This window comes from Podarcis cretensis (assembly GCF_951804945.1).
Source record: "Podarcis cretensis genome assembly, chromosome: 2".
NCBI lineage: Eukaryota > Metazoa > Chordata > Lepidosauria > Squamata > Lacertidae > Podarcis > Podarcis cretensis.
Window position 1 is genome coordinate 2,811,064 of NC_137171.1, and position 27,151 is coordinate 2,838,214.

The 27,151-nt window shown below is 46.1% G+C and overlaps 1 protein-coding gene across 5 annotated transcripts in view; it reads right to left on the reverse strand.

Moving 5' to 3' along the window:
- The window catches only part of NCKAP1L (NCK associated protein 1 like), a 75,951-nt gene that overhangs the window by 20,370 nt on the left and 28,430 nt on the right, over window positions 1-27,151 (reverse strand). For 4 of the 5 annotated variants that reach the window (XM_079967795.1, XM_079967797.1, XM_079967796.1 and 1 more), the window contains exons 16-26: window positions 22,664-22,809; window positions 20,594-20,726; window positions 19,267-19,386; window positions 16,942-17,081; window positions 15,143-15,274; window positions 13,587-13,805; window positions 13,010-13,140; window positions 7,220-7,317; window positions 6,204-6,297; window positions 5,705-5,787; window positions 5,408-5,488 (exon numbers count right to left, since the gene is read on the reverse strand). In XM_079967795.1, the coding sequence (XP_079823921.1) occupies window positions 5,408-5,488; window positions 5,705-5,787; window positions 6,204-6,297; window positions 7,220-7,317; window positions 13,010-13,140; window positions 13,587-13,805; window positions 15,143-15,274; window positions 16,942-17,081; window positions 19,267-19,386; window positions 20,594-20,726; window positions 22,664-22,809 (1,377 nt within the window). The remainder of the gene's footprint in view (window positions 1-5,407; window positions 5,489-5,704; window positions 5,788-6,203; window positions 6,298-7,219; window positions 7,318-13,009; window positions 13,141-13,586; window positions 13,806-15,142; window positions 15,275-16,941; window positions 17,082-19,266; window positions 19,387-20,593; window positions 20,727-22,663; window positions 22,810-27,151) is intronic. The other variant, XM_079967798.1, reaches the window with a different exon arrangement.

A 27,151-nucleotide genomic window follows, 5' to 3' on the forward strand; every position in this document is an offset into this window, starting at 1 on the left:
GAAGGCCTTACATGGGCAGATCTCCCACTGATCATTCCCCAACCCCCAGCTCCTCCCACCAAAAAGTAGCTTGGGCTCCCTTCCAATTTGATCCAGAGCCCATTTGAGGGAACTTGCCTGTTCCTACTTCTTCTTAAGGCCTGGCAAGGCAAAGGGGAGAGCACCCATGTCTTTGCTCCCAAAGGCATTTGCTTGTGTGGATGGTGATGAGGAATTAAGAGAGATGTGTGAAACAGCACCACCTAGTGACACCAGGATAAGCCAGGAAATACTCCTTTAAGATGCACACAAACGGCTTTTAAAAAGCTCTGTGGGACGTGGCCTTTTTCATTAGTGCAACAGTTGAGACTCTGCTGCCATTGCTTTTTCTTTATCAAAAAGGTGGAGGAGGGAAGGAACATTAGAAAAAGCTTACTCTTCAAAGGGAAAGAGAAACCTACAGTGCCAGCTCTGCCCACCTCCCCTGGAGAAATGCTGCTTTGAAAGAAACCCAGAGAAGAGCTGATGTCTCTAAGCAGTTGAAAAGAGGCCGGTGGCAGCAGAACTGCAGGGAAGCTAAGCAGGGCTACATGTAGCTATGCAACAAGGGCAGCAGTTCCTTTCAGCTGGATTCCTGCACTCAGCCAGCGAAGCCTGCCTTGGGGACACCTGAGGCTGCAACAGCAGCAAGGATACAGCCTCCCGGAAGCCTCAGATGATGCTGAGCTGGTCCTTGTCAGTACGGAGCTGGTCCTTGTCAGTAACAGCAAAACACACACACCTCTAAGTTCAAGCAGCATAGCCGTTGCCAAGTAGTACATTCTAAATTTAGGCAGTTGCAGGCTGCCCGAAGTCAGCAGGTGTGCAGAACTGCAAGTTCCAAAAAAACCTCTTTCGATTCCAGCACAAACACAAAACATGCAATAGAAATCAGACACCCTCGTGCATGTGGTGCTGTATTTGGGTAATGAAACTTTGTGCAGGCTCTTGTGAGAAGAATTTGTAAAGGAGGAAGGAGCTATGTACTGGACAGTAGGAATAATAGAAGTTAAAAACTGGGCAGGGAGCGACAAAAGCAGGATACCCCAAAAGTCCCCCAGGCTAGATACAACACTGGGATGCCTAATCTCTGAGAAGGTAGCCCTCAAGATCAAGCCCACCTGAAGCAACACCCCTTTGGAATGGAAGCCCTTGCATGCATACATACGTGTGTGAGCACATGTATGGTTCCTACAGGTCAGTTACTTAGGGGTAAGGAAAGAGGTAATATCTTATTTAAAATTCCTTTGCACAGCCCCAGATTGAGTCTTGGCATTAGAAGCCATGTTTTTTAATCTAAACACAGCACACTGAAGATCTTGCAAAGAGAGAGAGCTCGCATCTGTAGATACATAATCGTGATGACCAAGCTGTGGCTTGTGCATGTGCAGGAGTGATTAAGAACCACAGAAAATTAATCACTTTGTGTTCGTCCTTTTCCTGGAGCTTTTCACATCACCAGTGCTTGAACTTTGGGGTGTGTGCGTGTATTAATGAAGTCCCTTTGCCTCCCTCCCTCCAGTTTTAGCCAAATCATGCCCTCCCAAGGGGGGCTAAGACTCCATTGCCCCGCTCTCCCAATTCAAGTACTGCACAGCAGCACACAGGTTCTCCACTTCCCCATTCTTTCCAGTCACTTGGCCATGTCCTTCTCACACTAGTCAGCTTGGAATCAGTGGAGGCTTCCCACCAACCCCCCCCCCCCCAGCCTGTAACAGTTGGCCCTGGTCTTGCATAAAGGGCCTTCCATGTCTGCTGGAACCAACTCCTAAGGAAACAACCTGATCCTGATTCTGGTTTCCCACAAGCCTGTGTCTCTCTTGTTCTGGATGGCTCCAGACAGAGACTGATCGGTGCCCCCGCTGTCATTCTGCTCAGGAGAGATGTTCACCATCTCTCTGATACAATCCAAAATACCATTTCCCTGCAAGTGGCTGGGGATGCAAATCAGTCTTCTCTATTCATCCACAGGGCCTCACCACTAATAATAGTTGTAATTAACTTTCAGGCTGCATTGCGGGGCGGGGCGGGGGGGGGGAGTTGGGTAGGTAGAGAGCCCTAACTGCCGTGCATAGGAACTCATCAGCCTCCTCATGGACATTCTCCACACACATCCTGGCCTCACTATTGCTCTTGTTGAGGTAGCTTAATAATTAATAATAATAATAATAATAATAATAATAATAATAATAATAATATATTTATTTATACCCCACCATTCCTGTTTCAGAAAACCAGGCTCAGGGCGGCTAACAACAAATTTAAAACACTTAATTGTGATACAACAAAAAAACAGTATAAAAGCATGAATAACAATAAATTCAAAGTTCAAAAATCAATTTAGGGGAAAATCCATCCAATAAAAATCAGGTGATCACCAGGGCTAGCCGGCTAAATTAGTCCTATTTGGGCCAGCAAGGAAGCCAGGAGAGAATTAGCTGTGGGATCCCAGAGCGGGTAATCTTCATTAAAAGGGGAGGGGGAGGCTAAATTCAAATTGAAAGCCAGGCAGAATAGCTCTGTCTTACAGGCCCTGTAGAAGGAGATTAAATCCTGCAGGGCCCTAGTTTCATGGGATAGAGCACTCCACCAGGTCAGAGCCATCACTGAGAAGGCCCTGGCCCTGGTGGAGGATAATCTGACTTTCTTAGGGCCCGGGACCTCTAAAGTATAGTTATTCATGGACCTTAGGGACAGGGATGGCACAGGAGCCAAATACTCTGGTGAACAGATGCCCCTACTGGCAGGACCCAGAACAAACTTCATATTCAATGCAGGCAAGCAGGTGTGTTTGTGGAATTCATTAAGTTCAGCAATTCCACAGTAGGGGAATTCAAACTGCCAGAACTCCTGGCATGGTCATCTGTACACCGAGACACAAGGCAGCAAGAGAAATCTGGGTATAAAGTTCGTAAGCAAATGATTAAGAAGTAGTTTTCAACCATACCGTTGCTTTTCTGCATCCAGCGCCTCCATAAAACATGAGCTGCATGGCCTTTAGCAGGAGCATGCAGGAGCATGCATGCTAGAGTCCAAATCTCATCCTTCTGAGCCCACATGACCAACGGCCAGGGTTGATGGGAAATGCTGTCCAACAACATCTAGAGGAGCACAGGTGAGGCTCCCCATTCCAGCTTTAGTACATACTTCAATGCTCCTTGCGATTTCCAGAGGTTCCAATTACCTCTAGAATTTCATGCAGCCCAGATAAAGCTACCCATGAAATTTTCACCCATAAAAGGAACTGCAGTTTTGCAACCTGGATTGCCCTAAACCTAGGCCTTTTACTCAGTCCTTGTTTTCCTGGAGCTGTATCCAACCAACTTATACTCTGAGTAGACCCACCTGTTAGTCATGCCCATTAATTTCAATTGGTTTACTCAAGCACAGTTTGCACTGATCAAAGGAAATCCAACCTTGGTAAATGTTGTGCTCCTTGACCTTCCCACCCCTTGGAGAAACAGGGCAAGTTCAACAATGAGAGCTGCAGTCCAAAGCATCCTGAAGGCACCCGGTTTGTGAAGCCTTATACAGCTCCTATTGTTGTAAACTGGCTCATAGACAACACCACTGTCATCAAATTATAGCAGGTATCAGACAGAGAGAGAGAGACCTCTGCCTGTGGCCTTCAAGAGTCAGAGAAGACAAACCTGGACTAGGATTGACAAGCATTGGCATATGACACTCACCTATGTTCCTTTGTTCCACTTGCACCTTGCAACTGCTAGAAGCACAATAACAGCAGAACCAGCCAGAAAGGAGCATACTGGCTATTCTTGCAGCCCCAACCCTGCAGCTGGGCCGCAAGCGGACCAATTTGCTCATCCGACACCCAAAGACCTCCACAAGTACCCCTGCTCTGCAGTGGGGTGGAGGGGTCTGCAACTGACGTATCACACACCAAGATGACACTCTCTGCGGGAGCCTCTCAAGGTTGCAACCTCAATGCCATGACGCAATCAACCATGAATGAGATGCTTAAGTCAGGACATGTCAAAGGATACTCCGCACCATGGGAGATCAGAGCTTCTAGGAGGGGAGGACAACCAGTCCCCACAGTGGCATATAGATAAATGAAATGGAACAGAGATACACCCTTGCCTCAAATGAAGACAGAGGAGGACTCAAACAGTTTGACTAATGCAGAGAGATGAGCTTATGTCCTCTGCTCCCCATCCCCTCCCTACTATTTGCAGCAATGGCTTTCAATGTAAACTGTTCAGCCATGCAGAGTATGTGGAACTGGAATGATGGCACAGCATGAATCCTAAACCTTGAGCCTTCAGAACTGGGCTGAAATTATCTAAGGCAATGGATCCACCGGACTCCTGTGCAGGGCCTCCAATGGAATCATATTAGGTCACCCAAGCTTAATTGGCAAGCTCCACACCATAGCGCTTCCCAGTGCCATTCACTTCATGCCAACATTATTACATTTTGATTAGGAGGCCTGTAACGCTGTGCCACTTTTTAAACAAATTACAATTCACACTCTACCCCTTTTTATTGAGGAGGAGGAGGAGGAAGGTGCCACAGACCAATGAAGAAAGTCTGGGGACTCAGCATAATTTAGGAACTTCCATCATTTTGTTAGAGCACATTTAAGTTTGTAAGGAAAGAGGGATGCAGCTGGAGATCATGCAGAGTAGCCCAGCTGTACCTTAGTTGTGTGCTTTAGCACATGTGCCAGGCAGGAAAATAGAATGCTACATCTGTCTCTTTATGAAGTCTGTTTTGGCAGCAAGCAGCTTTTCCCATCGTACTCAGCAATGACTTCACTTCATTTAGTCTTTCAATCCTCAAATTAATTTTCGCTCCCCCTTCTTAGATTGGGAAGGGGGAGCTTCAGACCCCAACTGTGGCTCCCGAAGCCTCTTTATCTGGCTCTCGGGACACTCCTGAGGCCACACCCCTTATCAGCCCTCTTCTGCATCTTCCTTGGGTGTTTATGCCTGGCTAGAATGTGTCCTCAAGCTCTGATCATGCTTCTTGCTTGCCTGGGTGGAGGATAGAGAGGAATGGGCGACTGTGCATAGACACAAGCCTCCCCAAAAGTGGTAAAAAAATACATTTATTGTTCCACTGCCATGTGGGCCCCAGAAGGCTCACCAAAAAGGAATGCAGTCCTAGGGGTGATAATGGTTCCCTACCTCCACCCAGGATAATGCCACATGTGAACCCACCATCTGAACACTATTTGGGGCCAGGTAGAGGCTGAAGAGAAACAGCTTAGACATGCTAAGCCCGGGAATGTGGGATTCAAAGAACCAAGGCTACTGTCACAGGAGCATTCTGGAAGCACGCAGGAGAACTGACTCACCTGGCAGAAGCTAAGTTATATAACAGACTCTTCCCAGGCATTTTTAATACCAAATAGAGTTAAATTCACCTTTATGTCCATGTCAGGATCGACAAATTCCTTCAGGCACTCGATGGGGCCCATCAGAAAAGGGCAGTGATTGGTGAACACCTGCCAAGAGTCAGAATGCAAGAAGTGATGCAACAGAAAAGTGCTGATTCTTCTTGCTTGCTATAATGCTGTATTGCCTGCCCTTCCCATAAGTCCTGCTGCATAAAACCATTATACTTTATCATCCAGCATGATCAAAAGGAAATCAAGGAGCAGGAATGAATGCTTTTGCTCTGGGTGTGGCTGGGAATATATGCACAATTTGCGATCACTCACCTCTTGAAGGCCCTCTTGTGCCAGGGACCTGAACCACAGAATCTCCCCAATTATGGTCATCCTCTTCAGAACATTTTCGGCGGCTGTGGAGAGCACATGGTTATTGGTCCCAATTTTCTAGCAGCCACAGAATTCCTGGATGTGCATAACTTGCTTGGTTAATTCTATGGAAAACAGTGCAGTCCAACCCACTTTAGGACAGAAACCCCAGTAGGGAGGTGTAATGTGGTTTCATTATTTGGATCTTTGAGCAGGCATTCTTACAGCGCTACATCTTCTGGAGTGTTTTCTGAACTTTGCTGAGTTATACAAACCTACATTCATGAGAATTCCTTTGCCTATTTGCAATGGATTTTTAAAAATCGCTGCTCACAAGCAGCAAAGGACTATTTCAGCTATTGCTTCACTCCAAATTTAGCCATTCAGGTGGCTGCGTGGTGGCTTCTGGAGCAGAGAACAGAAGAACTGAGGCCGTACGTAACCTTTGCCTGTCACCTACCAGTTAGGCGGGGTAGCAGTGCGGCCATCTGCTCTGGCTGGTAGAAGTTAGATCGGATCTGAACCAGTACATCCATATTCTCTGTCACTAGTTTCTAAAAAGAAGAAAATAAAGTTCTATCATACAGACTTTGAAAACTGGCCATACAGATGATGTCCTGACAGGGCAGCTCAGCACCAACCATGGTCCTGATGTTGTGCATGAGTTCAAGAAATACCCCACCACCCCACACTAAGGTGGTGGTGAGAGGTGGCAAGAGAGGGTGGAAGGGGAAAGAGATAGGGGCTGAGCCCAAGGGGCCAACCATGAAGGAACAGCAGCCCAGTCAGAGAGGCGATGGACACCTGTGTCTTCCCTGGCTGTCAACCCACAGGGAAGGAACTTGATGCTGCCACCCTTGTGGCCCCAAACACTCCCCAGCCAAGAGAAGGGACTATGGTCTGCTTGGCTGTAAAGGCCCACTCACAGGAAACAGGAAATGGGTGTGGCTATACAAGAGGATGACATGCTGAGGAAGAAGGATCTCCAGAGCTTGTTTCAGAGTCAGAAACTAGGATGAGAAGGCACATGGTTGATAGACAACATAGTTGATAGACAACCTTCTGAGGCCTTGAGCAATTGGTTGACAACAAAGGATAGCCTTGAGTGTTCAACTGAGTGGTGCCTGATGCACCACCCTGAACACCAGGATTGTACTCTCATCAGTGGGTGACCAACTCCCTCAACCCTGTGGATCAGTCGCACAGGAGAACTCAGCGGCAGCACAGCAAACAGCAAATCAGTTGGTTCCACTGATGCATGTGAATCAACAGAGGCACAGACATAAGGAATATCCTTTTGACAAAAGCAGTCCAGCTCCAACCTGCCCATTCCTTCCCACAAAGCACAAGGACATTTATAACACTCAGATGCTCTGTTTTAATCAGTGCCCCTGAACCACTGTTCACACGATATGGCAGAGCTGAGTTGCAGGACAGCAAATTGCAGCAAGCTCCCTTCTCCTCCTGGCCTCCTACCTTCAGCTCCACCATCTGTGAGGTGATGTGCCACATGAGGTTATCACTTAGGAACTTCATTCCGTAGGGCCCAAGGAGTTCTGCCAGGGCTCGCATCTCTGCAGAGGGAGGAAAAGGTAACAGCATACTTTGCAGACTAGCAGCAGGCACAGTGTGACCAATTCTTTATTGCTGTTCCCTGTGGATGTCTGCCAAGTGCTGGTTCCTCTCTTAGAATCATAGAATCATAGAGTTGGAAGAGACCACAAGGGCCATCGAGTCCAACCCCCTGCCAAGCAGGAAACACCATCAGGGCACTCCTGACATATGGTTGTCAAGCCTCTGCTTAAAGACCTCCAAAGAAGGAGACTCCACCACACTCCTTGGCAGCAAATTCCACTGTCGAACAGCTCTTACTGTCAGGAAGTTCTTCCTAATGTTTAGGTGGAATCTTTTTTCTTGTAGTTTGGAACCATTGCTTCCATGTCCGCTTCTCTGGAGCAGCAGAAAACAACCTTGCTCCCTCCTCTATGTGACATCCTTTTATATATTTGAACATGGCTATCATATCACCCCTTAACCTCCTCTTCTCCAGGCTAAACATGCCCAGCTCCCTTAGCCGTTCCTCATAAGGCATCGTTTCCAGGCCTTTGACCATTTTGTGTTTTTTTTTAAATGATATTTATTAAAGTTTCGAATAAAAACATATAATCACAGACAACAATAAAAACATACATAAACCAACAAACCAAAAACAAGTATAAATTCAAACCTTATTTTCTAAACCTAATTTCCCCGACCTCCTCACACCTCCCCCTTCTGTATTCTAATCTCATTTTTCTTGTCAGCAAATCCATTCCCATGTTTCCCATAGTTTTTAATAATTCTATTCTTTTTCCTTAATCAACGCCCCTGCAAACCACTAATTTTTATCGTTGGTTGCCCTCCTCTGGACGCGTTCCAGTTTGTCAGTGTCCTTCTTGAACTGTGGTGCCCAGAACTGGACACAGTACTCCAGGTGAGGTCTGACCAGAGCAGAATACAGTGGCACTATTACTTCCCTAGATCTAGATGCTATACTCCTATTGATGCAGCCCAGAATTGCACTGGCTTTTTTAGCTGCCGCATCACACTGTTGGCTCATGTCAAGTCTGATTATGCAGGCAGCAACAGAGGCCTACGCCAGCTGGACAAACTGAGAGGCCTTGCCCACCTTTCTCTGCATTGTGCAGGACATCTCAAGCTCTCATTGGCTCCTCTAAGCCCCGTCTTCCGTTTGGCTGAACACTCCTTTCAGGACAGGTCAAATCCTAACCATGAATATTTTGGCAGCCAGATAAGGATTACTCTCTGCTTCCTCCAACTTCCTGAGCTCCAGCTTCTATACTCCTTTACTTGCTTCTCCACACCTTACTATGGATTGCTTCTTCAGTTTTGAACATCCACTATAATCCACATGACTGTTTGCCCAAGATAATAAAATGGGCTTGCTAATGGATTTTGATAGATAGATAGATAGATTCTTTATTGTCATTACACAAGTGCAACATTGCACAAGTGCAACGAAATTGGATGCCATCCCTTAAAAACAACAAAAGCAAAACAACAACAACAACCAAACAAACCACATTCCATTTTTTTAATGGCGGCGCGCAGAGACGCTGCGGCTCAGTGCTCTCCTTTTGTTTTCAGCGTTTTGTTTTGTTTTCAGTGTTTTGTTTTCATTATTTTTACTTGTTCTGAGTATGTTTGGCCGGGCAAGAAAGATTTATAGCAGGCAGGAACTTCTGAAGGTCGGGTTACAGTGTGAACAAGCTGTGAGAGCTGATTATTTTCGCCCAGATAACGCTCCTGTGGGAGTAGCCAGGCCACCGGGCTCTCCATGGATTACTATGCCTCCAGGGAGGAGGCGAAGGCGGCGTAGAGACAGGAGGCAAAGGCGGGGTTGTCGGGCCGGCGTCCTGGTAAGATTGCAGAGGAGTCCATCTAAACCACCACTCCCTAGCATATTTCTTGCTAATGTGAGATCTCTTGCCAACAAGATGGATGAATTGAGGCTGCTGGCAGCAAAGAACAGTCTCGTAAAAGATTGCTGCGTCTTATTTGTCATTGAGACATGGCTTCAACCGTCCATACCAGACACGGCTATTCAGTTGGAAGGCTGTGTGGTACATCGTCATGACCGAGGCATGACCTTCGGAAAAACCAAAGGAGGGGGGCTGTGTGTATATGTGAACAAATGCTGGTCCAATAATTCTAAGACCGTGGGCAGTTACTGTTCACCGGATTTGGAATATGTGGCTGTTAAATGCAGACCAGCCTATCTCCCTAGGGAGTTTACAGCTGTTATGCTAACTGGTGTGTACGTGCCACCAGATGCCAATGCCAACTTGGCTCTGGGATGCCTGCAGAGCCTTATCAGCAGCCAGCAAGACAAGCATCCTGAAGCTGTGCACATCATTGCGGGAGACTTCAATCATGTTGAACTTAAAACAGTGCTCCCAACGCTCTATCAGCATGTGAAATGTCCCACAAGGGGGGACAAGACACTGGATAAAGTTTATTCGAATGTAAATCACGGCTATAGGGCCTTACAGCTGCCACATTTGGGCCAGTCCGACCATATGTCTCTGTTCCTGGTACCAGCATATATCCCACTCAGGAAACGGGCTCCCACAATATCAAGGACTGTTAAAATCTGGCCTGAAGGCGCTATCCACCAGCTGCAGGACTGTTTTGAGAGAACCAATTGGGATATTTTCGATCGTTCAGACCTGGAGGAGCACACGGCGGCAGTTCTGTGCTATATCAATCACTGCACAGATACTGTCACAGTAAATAAATCTATCCGGTTTTATCCCAATCAGAAACCCTGGATGAATAGAGAGGTCCAGTGCCTGTTGCGGGAAAGGAATAGGGCTTTCAGGTCGGGCGAGGTGCAGCTTTACAGTGTGGCAAGAGCAAACTTGAAGAGGGGTATTCGACGGGCAAAACTGGTCTATAGGCAGAGGATTGAGGATAATTTAAGGAGTAACAACACAAGACAGATGTGGCAGGGGATTCAGCATATTACCAACTACAAACCTAACCTTGGTGCTGTCGATGGTGACCCTTTGCTGGCGGAGGAGCTTAACTTTTTCTTTGCTCGCTTCGAGAAGGAGCCACCTGAGACGCCGGTATTACAGCCACCAGCCCATAGGGGCCCCTCATTCACTGTAGAGGAGCATGAGGTGAGACAGGTATTGAGGATGGTGAATCCGAGGAAGGCTGCTGGACCTGATGGCATCACGGGAAAGGTGTTGAAGGGCTGTGCGGATCAGCTGGCGAAGGTCTTTACTAAGATCTTCAACAAGTCCTTACACCAGTCTATTGTCCCACCCTGCCTGAAGTCGTCAACTATTGTTCCTCTGCCTAAAAAATCTACAATCAGTAGTTTGAACGACTACAGACCAGTTGCACTGACTCCAATCATCATGAAGTGTTTTGAGAAACTGGTGCGCCGTCATATAATTTCCTGTCTTCCATCAACTTTTGACAACTACCAGTTTGCATACAGGGCAAATAGATCCACGGAAGACGCTATCACTATCACTCTCCATGCTGCTCTGTCCCATCTGGAGCAGCCGGGGAGTTATGTGAGGCTGCTGTTTGTGGATTTTAGCTCTGCTTTTAACACTATCCTCCCCCATAGACTGGTGTCCAAGCTAGAGGCGATTGGACTCTCCAACTCCACCTGTCTCTGGGTTTTGGATTTTTTGTCAGAACGTTCTCAGAGGGTTAGAGTGGGGTCACATATGTCCACAGCCCTTAGCCTTAACACCGGCTCACCACAGGGTTGTGTGTTGAGTCCCCTGCTCTATACTCTCTATACGTATGATTGTACAGCCATCTATCCCAGCAACAAAATCATCAAGTTTGCTGATGACACTACGGTGGTGGGGCTCATTTCAGGAGGGGATGAGTCCGCCTATCGGGACGAGGTGGAGCGGCTTTGTGTTTGGTGTGGAGAGAACAATCTGGCTCTTAATACGGCTAAGACCAAGGAATTGGTGGTGGATTACAGGAAAAAAAAGGCGGACATTCAGCCCTTGTATATCAAAGGGGAACGGGTGGAGAGGGTGGCGGAATTCAGGTTTTTGGGAGTGACTATCGATCAGGGCATGACTTGGAGCGCAAATACCACTGCTCTGGTGAAGAAGGCCCAGCAGAGAATTTATTTCCTCAGACTTTTAAAGAAGAACAATCTGAGTGAGAGACTGCTGGTGTCCTTCTACCGAGGCTCCATAGAGAGCATTCTCACATACTGTATTTGTGCCTGGTTCTCCAGTTGTACAGCTAGGAAGAGGAAGGTGCTCCAGAAGGTCATAACCACAGCCCAAAGGATTATTGGTCATCCTCTCCCATCTTTGGAAGAACTGTACGGTTCCCGTTGTCTTAGGAAAGCAAACAACATCCTGCAGGATGCATCTCACCCGGGATACAGTCTGTTTGCACTACTGCCTTCTGGCAGGAGATATAGAAACATCAAGTCAAGGACAAATAGACTGAAAAATAGTTTCTATCCAAGAGCTGTGGCCTTTTTAAATGCTGTAACTCGATAGTGTGACCTGGGAGTTTGATGGGTGTGGGTGTGGGTGTGGCTGGAATGTGGTTTGTTTGGTTGTTGTTGTTGTTTTGCTTTTGTTGTTTTTAAGGGATGGCATCCAATTTCGTTGCACTTGTGCAATGTTGCACTTGTGTAATGACAATAAAGAATCTATCTATCTAACACAACCCAGTTCATTCTTAAGATATTTTTCCTTAATCTTTTTCCTTAATCAACGCCCCTGCAAACCACTAATTTTTATCGTTGGTTGCCCTCCTCTGGACGCGTTCCAGTTTGTCAGTGTCCTTCTTGAACTGTGGTGCCCAGAACTGGACACAGTACTCCAGGTGAGGTCTGACCAGAGCAGAATACAGTGGCACTATTACTTCCCTAGATCTAGATGCTATACTCCTATTGATGCAGCCCAGAATTGCACTGGCTTTTTTAGCTGCCGCATCACACTGTTGGCTCATGTCAAGTCTGATTATGCAGGCAGCAACAGAGGCCTACGCCAGCTGGACAAACTGAGAGGCCTTGCCCACCTTTCTCTGCATTGTGCAGGACATCTCAAGCTCTCATTGGCTCCTCTAAGCCCCGTCTTCCGTTTGGCTGAACACTCCTTTCAGGACAGGTCAAATCCTAACCATGAATATTTTGGCAGCCAGATAAGGATTACTCTCTGCTTCCTCCAACTTCCTGAGCTCCAGCTTCTATACTCCTTTACTTGCTTCTCCACACCTTACTATGGATTGCTTCTTCAGTTTTGAACATCCACTATAATCCACATGACTGTTTGCCCAAGATAATAAAATGGGCTTGCTAATGGATTTTGTGACTTCTACTGAGTAGCAAAGTCACAGAACCATACAATTGGAGGGGCACTCATAGACAGTTCAGTCCAACCACTGTCACAATGCAGGAATGCAAGAGCATCATAAACAAATGCAAGAGCATCATAAACAGATGCCTGTCCAAAGGAGCAAGGGAGAGCCTATCACCAATGGGTCCACTGTCCTGATGGCTAGGGCGGGAAAGAACAAGTCTTTGCTATGTGACAGGCACTTGGGTATTTGAAGAGTGAGATCATGACCCCACCCCTCTCCATTCCTGGACGAATAACCACTCATCGTGGCATCACTGTGGTCAGTCTTGTTGCCAAATTCAGCTCAAGAACCACTACTGCAACTAAGCCTTGGGTGCTCCAGACTGCGTGTGTGAGCACCTACCTGAAACATCAGAAAACTCTTCAGCACTGAAGGTCTGTTCCCCTTCTTTGGGTATACTGACAAAGGTCTGCATTGATGGGGAAAGGACAATGGAGCCCATGCTGGCTTGGCGCAATAGTGACTCCAGGTACCTGGGAGTGACAGCAAAGGAAACATGATATAATTTAGCTCAACAAAATGCTGCTGGAGGAGTCAGCTGATTAGGAGGTGGGGGAGGGGAGCCATGCCTATGGGAAAACCTCCTTAAACAGGACTTTGGCCCAGAGTAACAACTACCTGACACCTACCTGCCTCTCTTACTACTGCTACTGACCTTTTTTCAAAGGAGAGAGACAGAGATGACAAAGTTGAGCCATATCTGCTGAGCCTTTGTTTCCATATGCATGAGTGAGGCTGCTCAGTGCTTAGGGAAATCTCTCTGCGTATACTTAGGAGAACTCTCTTCATTAATATCTGAAATATTGGCATTTAAAGCAGATTCAGGGGCTCGTCCTGGGGGGTCTTGAAACAAATTATGTCCTGCCTACTATGACAGTATAATGCCCCAACCAGCCCCTCCATTTTCCCAGCCCCATACCAGTTGGTATAGAGTGTGGTGAGGGTCTGTTCCCCACTTGCATCCAGGGGCTGGGTCTGCTGCAGAAGTACGTTGCGGAGGAGGCGCCCAGTATCCAGACCTATGCGATGCATCAGTGAAACCAGGAAAGTGGTATAGGCCTGCACACCTGCCAACGCTTCTGAGGGACGTGCCAGTTCTGGGGAGCTTGGGTTTGGCTTTGCCAGCCGCACCAGAGACCTGGGGGTGGGGATGTGAATGGTTAGTGGATGTGCATTGGCCAAAAGAAAAAAGCACCCAAACACCCCAGCCCCTACACAGTTGGCAGCTTGATGTTCATCCCTCTGCCTACCTCTCAAGCTAAAGTTTCCCAATATGTAGTGGTATCTTGAATAGCTTGTTTTCTTAATGAGCACTGAGGATCAGGTGATGTTCCAGGCAAGGAAGACAGGTCATATCTACTTGGATGATTGGGACTGAAATCCGTGCTCTACTGGCAGCAGCGGGGGGTGAGGTAGATGGCAGCACGAGAAAAACATAAATGTAGCCAGTGAAGGAGACACAAGCCTGAGTTTTCCAGCTGGCTGCCAAGAAGCAGCCATGGGGAGAACTGCAAGGACTGAATGCTGTTGCTTTGGGGGAAACAGTGGTCCTTTGAAAATTAGCAAAGTTTGAGCATCTGCTCCCCATTGCTCACTAATGAGCCCAGCCCAGCTCCTGTCAGGGTGATGAGACTATCAAGTGCTTCGCTGTGATCCTGCCAGCTCTGTTCTGGGACTTTAATCTTTGCAGCAATCACTTGATTTGCTGACTCCTCTTTCTCCATACAGTTAGCCATAAGCACTTTGCCACAAAGAATGACGAAACAAAAATTAAAATATGAAAACACCTACAATACATTGTTACCCATAATATTTTCACAAAGACAAATCAAGGGAGTTTCACAACAGATACATGATTCTTTAAAAAAGCCCTCACTATCAAAATAACTGTGTCATTACTAAGGGGAAGAGAGCAACCTAGTAGGTGTTGGTAACTGAATGGGCATTTTAAAAGAGTAGAAGACAGTCCCCAGAGGAAACACCCTTTGGCTTAGATGGTAAATGGCAAAAATTCTCGCCTCTGGCATGGCAGTCAAAGCCTGCTGTCAGAACCTGCTGCAAAACCTAACCTCAACAGCTTTGCCGATTAAGTTAAGTTTTGCTAAATACGAGGTCAGCTAGCTCAAATTGTGAAATCTACCAACACATGTTCAGGAGATGCAGTCACCAGGACTGAAGCACTAAGCCAACAGAAGCAAGTGCATGGGACAGAGGACAGCAGCAGCACTTTGGGGGCAGCCAACTTAATTACACATCAGTGTAATTACACTTCAGTGTAATTAAGCAAGACTCAAGTGTTCATATCTAACAAATCCACCCCACTGCCACCTTCCTGCCTCTCCCACATAATCGGCACTACTGAGCAAAAGCTGTAGCACATGCACCATAGCTGTGTACTTCTATGGCTTCTCTCGAGAACAGACCCATAATCAATAGTGCCACATCACTTCCTGCTGCGCCCCTCACGTCCTGTACCTGCTAAGGCGTGTCTCCAGCTGGCTGCTGAGGTACTCTGCTGGAGTCACGGTGTGCTCAAAGACAGCAAAACTGGTCACGTTGTTCAGGCTCCAGCAGATCTCAGTCAGCGTCAGGTGCAGCTTGTCCAGACTGGAAGTGGGGGTGGGGAGAAGATGATAGTGGGTTAGAGCAATTGATACCGACTGCCTGGTTTGCAGGAGGCAGAGAAGTACTGGCCAGGCGAGAACCACATCAGTCCAACTCCAGAAGCACTTCGCAACCAAGGACAGAAGGAGGGGCAGTAGGACACACTGTCTTCCCATCCCCTGCTCTTCTGATCATGTCTGTTTACACACACACACAATATACATATGAAAATGCAACCTATTATAACCAAAATGCCCTATCTCTGGTCAAACAGGCCCAATTATATTGAATATTCAACATGTAGCAGGTCATTTAAAGCATAAAATGCCATTAGTTTTATCGATCACCCACTCTCCCAAGCCTGCACTCCACCCCAAAAACACAGAGTGTAGCTGGTTTGGGTCCTCCCATTCATTCCGTCCTCTGGTTCCCTAAGGACACCAGAATCACATCTTGCTGCCACCATTCTAGTTCTCCCTTCAGGGAAGCACCCCACCCCACAAATACACATTAGGAACAATGGATGTTCGCAGTGTCAGACTCACTGCTGGGAAAATTGGAGCTCATTCATTCCACCTCTGACTGGCAAGTCTCTAGTTCAAGAGGCCCTGCAATGGCCCCACCCTGCAGTGTTTTGTGGGAGAATATTCCAGATTTTTTTGGGTGGGGGGCAGGATAGCTATAGGCAAGCTTTCTGCCACGGGCAGGGGAAACATTGCCCACCTCTGGCTGCTTTAGCCTTATTTACAACTAAAGGGCAAAATAAGACGTGACTGATCTTCTGACTTTAAAACAAACTTCAAAAAGAAGCTGGGGTGGGGGCCAGGAATGCTCCAATTTTGATTGGAGCAGCAGTTTTGGAGGGCCCCTCCCACATGCCCTGCATAGGAAAGTGGGCAGGAAGGAACTAGGGATGTCATCCTTTCACCCTGGGTGGAAACAGTAGCCTAATTTGCAGAGTCCTGCAACAACCCATTTGAGGATCCCTCCTCCACTGCAGAAAAATAACCCTTCCCCCTGTACTGTTTTCCTGACCAAGCTTCGCCTCTCCAAAGCTGCTATTAGCCCTGCTGGGCAGGAAATACATATACCATATTATGCCTGTCTTATTTCTGAAATTATGAATAGCTTCGGGTCAGCGAGCAATTTCAGCCAGGGAAAAATGGTGGGAAGTTTAAACATCCCCTCTCTTGCAGCCATTGCTTCAATAAAAAAATGGAACTGCCATGACTGCTTTTTAAGTTAAAACTCCAGAACATAAGGAGATGTGAGAGCATGCATCTTCCATACAACATTTGTTTTGACCCGCCCCCTAGTTGGAGCCATAGAAACACCTTGCAAAACACCTAGGATTAATGGCATTTTCCATGCTAACCACCAGACAGATCTTTGCATGCTTGACTGGTGAGGTGGTATCATTTTAAGTGCACCCTCGGTCCTGTTTTAACCATATGGCAGTGTTTCTCAAACTTGGGTCTCTAGCTGTTGTTGGACTACAACTCCCATCATCCCTAGCTAGCAGGACCAGTGGTTAGGGATGATGGAAGTTGTAGTCCAACAACAGTTGGAGACCCAAGTTTGAGAAACACTGCCGTAAGGCTTCAATCGTGCTGGTATGAAGAAGTTTAACGTTGCCCATGACGTGCTGCACGGGTTCATTGTGGCCTTACTTGGTGACCAGGCTGCGGTCTTTCCGGTGGCTCTCTGCACCAGGCTTGTCCCTCTCTGGCTCTCCCTTCTTGGATGATGCTTTTTGGGTCCTCTTGTTCCGAGCCTTGCTGATGGTGGCAGCACAGTGCTTGGGTAAGAGCTGGGAGACATAAAAGAGGCGAGGGGGTTATGGGTGGGTGGGTGTATTAAGAAAGGGTCTGCTGCAAATCACAAGGTGTGTTGAACCAAAGGGGAAATGTTCTGGAAGGCCTGCAAACACCATCTTGGTAGTCAAGATGACCCCCAATATAATTGGTAGTTGCTGAAATAATGAGCTTGTCTATATTTACGTTTCCTTGCTTTGATATATGCCAATTGGCTTGCTTTGATGCTGTGCTTATCTTTGGCCTTGCTTGGGATGCTGGGCTCTAAGCCAAGAGAGGGGAGAAACTTTGGATAGCTGTCATCTATGGCCTCACCAGCCGTGTGTGATGGGAGGTTCTGGGGAAACTGACATATGCTGCTTTGCGCAAAAGGCCTGTTTGCTTGGGCGCAGACATGTCATGAGGACCTCTCACTGTTGTGGTGCCCCTCTCGTGTCTGCAAAGCCAGTGAGGCCCTGCACGCTGTGTTATAAGTTTACATCTTTCCTTAATAAAGTGCTAGAACTGGCTATTCTGGCATTCTAGGCATCCATTTTTGGTAACCCTGCACCAAATCACTTGCACAAGGCTTCCTTGGGGTCTGTGGTTCAGAACACAAGGGTAGCGGGGTCAGGTGGGGGAGGAGAAAAATTATTCCCTGGGGAAACCTTGCTTCAACAGCCAGGCATGGTCCCTGGTTACCAGGAATCTGGACAAGGCAGTTATTCTGATAAATCCTTTGCAGACTCCTCACTCCGGCTGCCCCCTTTTCTGCATTCTGCCTACAGCCACAGTGAACTCCTCTTGCATGTGGGAGTGTTCGCTCAGTGCCAGAGAAGTGTGCAGTTTTTGCTCCTTCCCAAACTATCCAAGACTTAACAGGAGCCCTGAGAACTGAGTGAACCTCTTTCATCATAGCTACACAGCCTCATTGGCATAACTTCACCCTGGGTTCCATTCCATTAAAAGTGTGGAGGATCTCATTGCCTGGGAGAGTGCTGCCTGCTGCACTGACAGAAGATGGAAGCACTTTCCCAGAGAGAAGATGTCATCTGTCACAGGGCTTGTGCTCTGCAGCTCTTTCCGATATTTTGATTTACAGTGGTACCTCGGGTTACATACATTTCAGGTTACAGACTCCGCTAACCCAGAAATAGTACCTTGGGTTAAGAACTTTGCTTCAGGATGAGAACAGAAATCGTGCTCCAGTAGCGCGGCGGCAGCAGGAGGCCCTATTAGCTAAAGTGGTGCTTCAGGTTAAGAACAGTTTCAGGTTAAGAACGGACCTCTGGAACGAATTAAGTACGTAACCAGAGGTACCACTGTACCCTGACAGTATTGAATTGAATTAATTGTTTTAATGAATTTGTTGCTGTTGTTGTTTGCTTCGTTCATATGCAACTGTGTTTGATAATACAGTGATTGCAATGTTATGATGATTACTCTGAGCTCAACATTTGTTATTGGAAAAGTGGAATATCAAATCAAATCCTATCATTCCTTTGTCCTGCCCAACAGACTGCAACCAGGATTGTAAGATTTTAACTCTGCTTTTGATGCTTATTTGAATGTGTTCTAGAAGAGATTGGATTATCAACCTGCTATGCCAGTAAGATTCTTTGCACATCAATGCTCATTCTGCAGATCAGCCAAGAACAAGTACACAACACAGGCCTCATGCAGAGAGGAAGAACAAACCAGATTCATCAAGCCAACAATCCATGCAGTTTTTTTGTTTTTATCTGCTCTCATATGATTTTGATTTTTATACCATTTTATTGTAGTTTTGCCTCTTTATGAGACATTGGATTTTACCGTGAGCTGCATTGGGTGGGAAATAAATGTAACACAATAATAAAACAGGAGGATTCAAACTTGTCATTCAAAGTGCAAGATATCTTCAAGTTTCCAAATCAGATTTTATCTACCTGGGTTTCCCTCTTTCATTCCATTTTGGCCAACCATCATTTCTGAGTTCAACATGCCCAGGAAATGTCTGGCAAGCTGAATTAGTCATACATTCTGCCCGATCTTCCCCTGTCCCCTGCCCCATATGCTCCAATCACAGAATAGTGATTGCGCTATCCTATGCTGCACAGAACTCCACTAGAATACTGCCACTTTCCCCACTCTCTTCATGCCAGTCCCAGATCTGCCTCCAATGCCCATTGCCCAGCGTCCATAAAGGAGTTGGCTTCCTACCTGCTCACTCAGGTTGCGCTGTTCAGCAGAGGCATCCAGGATACAAGTGCAAGCCTGTTTAGCCATCTCTTCCAGGAAATTGTTGCACAGACCCAAGGCACAGCTCTGCAGATGAGGATACTGAACCAGGAAAAGAAAGAAGCACCTGAGATCTACAAGGGAGCTTTAGGTGCCATGCTTGCTGCAAGTCTCTGCTGGCTGCCCCTCTCAGAGGCCGTGAGTGGGCACTTTCCTTGTTCATTGTCACAAGACAGGGTTAAAAGAATGGGGCTCCAAAGGCCTGCTGTCACTGTAGCCTCCAGGAGAGCAAAGCTCTCTGTCCACTGACAGTGCGATTTATTCTTGAGTAAAGTGAGCATAAATCTGCAGGCCTACCAGCTTAATCCTATGCATTTTTTAATCCAAAGAAAGGTCTGCCGTGTTCAGTAAGGCTTACTTCCTAGAAAGTTGCAGCTTAAATTAAACAAAAGTAAGGGTGGAATTCAGGGTGGGACGCAGGTGGCGCTGTGGGTTAAAGCCTCAGCGCCTAGGGCTTGCCGATCGAAAGGTCGGCGGTTCGAATCCCTGCGGCGGGGTGCGCTCCCGCTGCTCGGTCCCAGCGCCTGCCAACCTAGCAGTTCGAAAGCACCTCCGGGTGCAAGTAGATAAATAGGGACCGCTTACCAGCGGGAAGGTAAACGGCGTTTCCGTGTGCGGCTCTGGCTCTGGCCAGAGCAGCGATGTCACGCTGGCCACGTGACCCGGAAGTGTCTCCGGACAGCGCTGGCCCCTGGCCTCTTAAGTGAGATGGGCGCACAACCCCAGAGTCTGTCAAGACTGGCCCGTACGGGCAGGGGTACCTTTACCTTTACCTTTACCTAAGGGTGGAATTCAGCGCCCCACAATTATGATCCTTCCGTCTGCAAAAGCATTTCGGCTTGCCAGATGGAACCATTTCCCCTCCCCTCCCCATGCTATTTGGGGTTCTCCTGACCCTCTGGAGGAAATGTGAGAGTCCCATTGCTTTCATGGGAGTCCTTGTACTAGTACACCAGGTTACTTGAATCTGGCCCTGTATTTTCAAACCCACACAGAATAAATTATTCAAATAATAAGCTTCATTTACATAAATGAATACAGTGGACAAAGTTCTGCTTTTCTGGTTATCTTGGTGCAGGATTTGACATTTGTATCTCAAAGTAGACCCGGCTCTGACTACAAGGCAGAGGCATGAAAGCCGAACTCATATAAGCCCAGTAAGGGCACTCTCAATGATTTGACACTTGGCGTCTTTGCTCTTTCAGCTCCAGCTGCTTCTCCTTGCCCTCCCCATCCCATGCATACGCACCTCCTCGGGGCACAATGGATGGGAGGCATGGCTGAAGTCGGCACACAGAAGCGGGAAAGCAATGGAATAGCGCAACATTGATGGCTCCTCCATGGTGGATGCAAAGAGTTTCTCCAAGAGGCGCACATAGAAACTGTTAAAGGAAGTGAGACGTCATGAACCGGGGCAAGTGGGAGCAATCAAGGGCACACATGAAGTTGCCTTACGCAGAGTAAGTCCATCAAGCTCAGCACTGCATATAAATATTTTGGGGTGGGGAAGGAGTGTTTCCAAAAATTATGTACAAAGTAAGTACTGTAAATAATTAAAAGTCACAAAATTTCAATCCATCAGAAAACTCAAATAATTAAGGAAGCCAGGTTCAAAGTGTGTGTATGGAATGTCAAAGTTAGCTAAAGGGGGTCATGGGTTTTTAAAAGTTGAGAAACCATGGTAGGGGGGTAGGAGAGCTGGGGGGGGAATTCATGTCTGAAAACCAATGCACCCCTTTAGTTTCAGATAGCACATGGATAGACGAGTGTAAAAAGCCCAACGCACAAAATTTCACAGCTCTCTAGCAGATACATGGCTCATTTACCAGAGGTAAGGTATTTAACTCTGGAAGTGTATACAGTGGTACCTCAGGTTACATACGCTTCAGGTTACATATGCTTCAGGTTACAGACTCTGATAACCCAGAAATAGTACCTCGGGTTAAGAACTTTGCTTCAGGATGAGAATAGAAATCGTGCTCTGGCGGCGTGGCAGCAGCGGGAGGCCCCATTAGCTAAAGTGGTGCTTCAGGTTAAGAACAGTTTCAGGTTAAGAAAGGACCTCCGGAATAAATTAAGTACTTAACCCGAGGTACCACTGTACTCGATTCTGACCAAACTAAGCCTTCTAGGAGGCTTTTCCCTAAACACATTACTTCTGGTAAATAAACTACCATAGTCGCTAGAGGGCTGTGAAAATTTGTGACCTGGGCTTTTTAGACTCGTCTACCCAAGTACTATCTGAACCCAAAGGGGCACTTTGGTTGCCAGATGTGAAATATCTTGGCTCATTCACACTTCCACTTCTCCCATGCCTAGAAAGCAAGGGTCTGGGCAGTTTCTGCTTGACCCATGCTTCCTAAGCATGGGTCTGAGTGGTTTTCCCAGGCCCTGCTCCTTTCCCAGGGAAAATCCGCCCTTTAATGTTAATCCAGAGATCACTCAAATTGCCCTTTGCTCCAACTGAGTGCCATAGAGTGGGTTTTCCCACGGAAAAGCAGCAGGAGAAGAGGAAGTGTGGATAAGCCTTGACTAGAGCAGGTCAACAGAATTTCATAGGTCATTCCCAGCCATACCTGGAGATGCCAGAGACTGAACCAGAGACCTTCTACAAGCAAGGTGGATGGTCTACCACTGAGCTATGGTTGTTCCCCATAGAAGAATAGGTGCATCTATATGCACCAGTTTTCACCTTCATCCCCATGTCCATGCCTCCTCCTCCCACTCCTTTTGTGCAACCCCTCTTCCACACACACCTACAACCTTGTGCTGCAACTATGAAGCACCCTTTTCCCCTTCTGCCCAATGATGAAGCCACCATTCTCTCCAATTCTGCAGACCCTTTCATATCCCTGCTTTCATCCCCAATACCATTCCCATGCCTCCTACTCCCTCCTTTTTTGCAAACCCCTTTGCACCACCATTTTCATCTTTATCTCCTTTTTCTTAGTCCCTCCTCATTTTTCTCAACTCACACACCCATTTCACACACTTGCTCATCACCTCCTTAGCACAATCTGAGCCGGCAACAAACAGTACCACACTGCAGTCAGGATGGCTGTGTGAATTGGCACCCTCTTTTCTTCATTCTTTATACCCAAAGAACCTGCCTATGTTGGGGCCTTTATTTTCTAACCTTCCCTTCAAAAAAACCCCCCAACATTTGCCACGTAAAACCAAACCAGACAACTATGCAAATTAACTGCATTGACTGCATTTATGCCAGGATGCATGTGTACTGGTAGCCGACATACTCCACCCTGTGTGCCCCAAATCTGCTCTGCTGTCACTATTCCCTTCCTCCATGCCATATACACACCAGAATATAGAGAGGTCCGATGTCTCGACCATCAAGTCCTCCACAGAGTCCAGCATCTTAGTGTGAAAGACGATGAGATTCATCACCTTGGCAATGTCATGATTCTCCCGCAGTTGCAAGGGAGCCTTACTAACACTGGCGTATGCCTAGTGGAAGAGGAAAAAAGATATTCCTTGGGAGAAAGAACCCATGCTCTCTGACACTTCACCCTAAGCACTGAAAAGTAGTACGTTGCTGTTGTTGGCATCCCTCTGTCTCGAGACAACGGGGTGTTTTTCCAGGAGCGAAGCCAAACTGCTAGAGAATCACAGCACCTGCTGTGGCTGTAGAGACCAGCAACCTGTAATTGCTGCCTTCCACATTACTTTTGTTGCGTTAGCAACACTGAAGTGACCTTTCCAGGGCGCAAGCCTGGGCAGCGTGTGTAGAGGTCCTGGACTGCCCAGACCACAAGACCTCTTGGCCTCACTGATACAGTCCAAAGGAAAGCAGAGTAATACATTTGGTACCAGCTGGACTGTAGGAGTTGCTGGAAGGAGGCATACAAAAGGCCATCCAAACATCTTAGGGAGTCAAGATTTGTGTAGAGTTTACTCCTGAGTCTTTGCTTCTCCCAAACATGTCCCACAAGGCAGTGGGTACAGATTTTTCCTTGGGGAATCTTCTTCCAGGATTTTTCCTTGGGGTTTACTCCCAAAGCCTTTCTCATGAATGAGTATAGCCGCTGGGCAGCAGAGGTTTAGGATCAGAGTTTTTCTTCTCCTGGATGGGCTACTTTCCCAGGTTGACAAGCCCCAACAGCAAGATTGCTCTAAATTACAGAGTGACAGGGCCAATTCACATACACATGTACATCATTTGATCACACACTTGACTCTTCTCAACTGAACATTAGGAAGAACTTCCTGACAGTAAGAGCTGTTCGACAGTGGAATTTGCTGCCAAGGAGTGTGGTGGAGTCTCCTTCTTTGGAGGTCTTTAAGCAGAGGCTTGACAACCATATGTCAGGAGTGCTCTCATGGTGTTTCCTGCTTGGCAGGGGGTTGGACTCGATGGCCCTTGTGGTCTCTTCCAACTCTATGATTCTATGATTCTATGAACATGTGACTGTCTCAAATGAGCAATATTACATTTTGAGTGTTAATCAAAAAACAGTAAAATTGTACGTGTATCTGTGATGGCTCATTTACACACACACGCTAATGCTGGATTCAGTCATTATGGAATATGCAGGTTCAGTCCTCAGGAATGTGGAATCTACTTTTGTTATTCACTAGAGCCTTGAGATCCACCAACAAGAGGCAGGTCCAAAACAGCGACTTAGCCAGGCAAACACATGTTAAGTGTTAAAGAACAGGATGCCTCTGGGCCCATGCTCATCCCAGGAATTTGTGATCAGTTCCCCAACCAAGCTCACAAGTGCTATGCAGGGGACTCCCCACTTCCATGGAGGCTTCTGCATACATAAGTGGAATCATGTGAAGTGGGGAGCGCCCTCTACACACCCTCTCTGCCGCTCTGTCTCCAATACATACCAAAAATACTGCATCCAAAAATATCCACAACTAGAACTGAAGCTCTGGGGCCGGCAGGAGGCCGGTGGACATGCAGGAAAGCAGTGGCGGCTGCGCTACCCTGCACATCAGCGGTCAGGCAGGGAGGCTGGGCAGCCTGAGCAAAGCCCCGCTGCACCCCCAGTCTCTTCAGGGCTTCCTCCAGCCTCACTGACATCCTCTTTGGGCCAACTAACAACAACTGGATCCTTTAGATGGAGAATGAATGACACCCTATTCAAGGATGAAGAGATCCACAAGAAGGCCCTTAAAACATTAAAAGATTACTTTGAGATCAACAGGAAAACAGATGTGGAAAAAAGAATAATCTGGGACGCAAGTAAAGCCGTGATGCGAGGTTTCCTAATTCAACAAAATTCTATAAAGAGGAAGCAACAAAATGAGAAGAAGGAAAAAATTCTAGAAAAAATAAAAGAAGGAGAGAAGAAGTTGAGGTCCAAACCAAAGTCCCATGAGATTTTGAGAGAAATAAAGTTTTATCAGATGCAGTACATGGAGCTCATGAACCAACAAATAGAATGGAAGATAAAGCAAATGAGACAAAGAACTTTTGAATCAGCGGATAAATGTGGGAAACTTCTGTCATGGCAATTGAAAAAAAGGCAGAAAATGAATACTGTAACAAGTCTAGAAATGGATGGAAAAATTATCCACAAACCCAATGAGATAAACAATTGTTTTCAAAGTTTTTTTAAGAAATTATACGCACAAGGGCCAATCAACGAACAAGAAATAGAAGAATTCATCAGAAAATACGGTTTACCAAAAATTTCAGAACAAAGTAAAAGGATCTTAAATGAGGAAATAACAGAACAAGAAATAGAGGGTGCCATTCAAAATATGAAATTGGGAAAATCACCAGGACCAGACGGCCTGACGGCCAAATACTACAAAATGTTGAAAGAACGGCTGATACAACCATTGAAGGAAGTTTGCAATGAAATTTTGAAGGGGAAAAAGGCACCTGAATCGTGGAAAGAGGCTTTCATCTCACTTATACCGAAAACAGAGACTGAGAAGAACCAGGTCAAAAACTACCGCCCTATTTCTTTACTTAATGTGGATTACAAAATTTTTGCAGACATTTTGGCAAAAAGATTGAAAAGAGTGTTGGCAGAAGAGATTCATAAGGACCAAACAGGCTTTCTCCCAGGTAGACATATGTCAGACAATGTGAGGAACATTATAGACATTTTGGAGCTGCTGGACGTTGACATTAACAGGAAAGCAGTTTTGATTTTTGTGGATGCGGAGAAAGCCTTTGACAACATTTGTTGGACTTTTATGAAAAAGAATCTCCAAGGGATGGGGGTAGGCCAAGGTTTTGAAAACGGTATAGGTGCAATATATTCTCAACAAAAGGCCAAATTAATTGTAAATAACGTGGTAACAGAAGAAATACCTATAGAAAAAGGTACACGACAGGGTTGCCCAATATCCCCTCTGCTTTTTATATCAGTCCTGGAGGTTTTGTTAAATATGATCAGAAAGGACCAGTTGGTTAAAGGAGTTCAGGTCGGAGTTAGACATTATAAATTAAGAGCATTTGCAGATGATCTAGTATTGACCTTGCAACAGCCAGACACCAGTACTAAAAGAGTATTAGAATTAATTGAAATATTTGGTCGAGTAGCAGGTTTTAAATTGAATAGACAAAAAACGAAAGTGTTGGAAAAAAATTTAACAATGGAAGAAAGAGAGAGTTTTCAGAATGAAACAGGCTTGGAAATAACAAAAAGGGTAAAATACCTGGGGGTAAACTTAACATCCAAGAATGTGAACTTATTTAAGGATAATTATGAAAAATGTTGGTCAGAAGTTAAAAAGGATCTGGAAATATGGTCAAGGTTGAAACTTTCCTTGTTAGGCCGAATCGCTACTATTAAGATGAATGTATTGCCTAGAATGCTGTTCTTATTCCAGACGTTGCAGATTGTGGACAAGATGGACTGTTTCAAGAAGTGGCAGAAAGACATATCAAAATTTGTCTGGCAGGGCAAAAAGCCCAGAATTAAATTTAAGATTTTAACTGATGCAAAGGATAGAGGGGGGTTTGCCCTGCCGGACTTAAGACTTTATTATGAATCAGCAGCTTTCTGCTGGTTGAAACACTGGCTACTTCTTGAGAACACTGACATTTTGGATCTGGAAGGGTACGATAATAGTTTTGGTTGGCATGCATACTTATGGTACGACAAGGTAAAGGTGTATAAAAGCTTTAAAAACCATATTGTAAGGAAAGCATTGTATAACGTTTGGATTAGATACAAAGATTTGTTGGAAAGTAAAACCCCTAGGTGGGTGTCACCAATGGAAGCTAGGGAAGTAAAAAAGCTTAATATGGATTCTAAATGGCCAAAATATCATGAGATTTTAGAATATGATGGCGAAAGGGTGAAACTTCAGAGTTATGAGAAACTAAAGCCTAAGGTTCGAGACTGGTTGCACTACCATCAGATAAATGAGACGTTTAAACAGGACAGGAAAATAGGATTTCAGAAAGAGAAGTCAAAACTAGAAACAGAATTGTTGGAACCCAATACTAAGAACTTATCAAAAATGTATAACTTGCTGTTAAAATGGAATACACAGGATGAAATGGTGAAATCAGCTATGATTAAATGGGCACAAGATATCGGTCATGATATTATGTTTGCTGACTGGGAACAGTTATGGACCACCGGTATTAAATTTACTGCATGTAATGCCTTAAAAGAAAATATTATGAAAATGATCTACCGGTGGTACATGACCCCAGTCAAGCTTGCAAAAATATACCATTTGCCTAATAATAAGTGTTGGAAATGTAATGAGACTGAAGGCACTTTCTACCACCTTTGGTGGACCTGCCCAAAGGTTAAAGCTTTCTGGGAAATGATCTATAATGAAATTAAGAAGGTTCTTAAGTGGACTT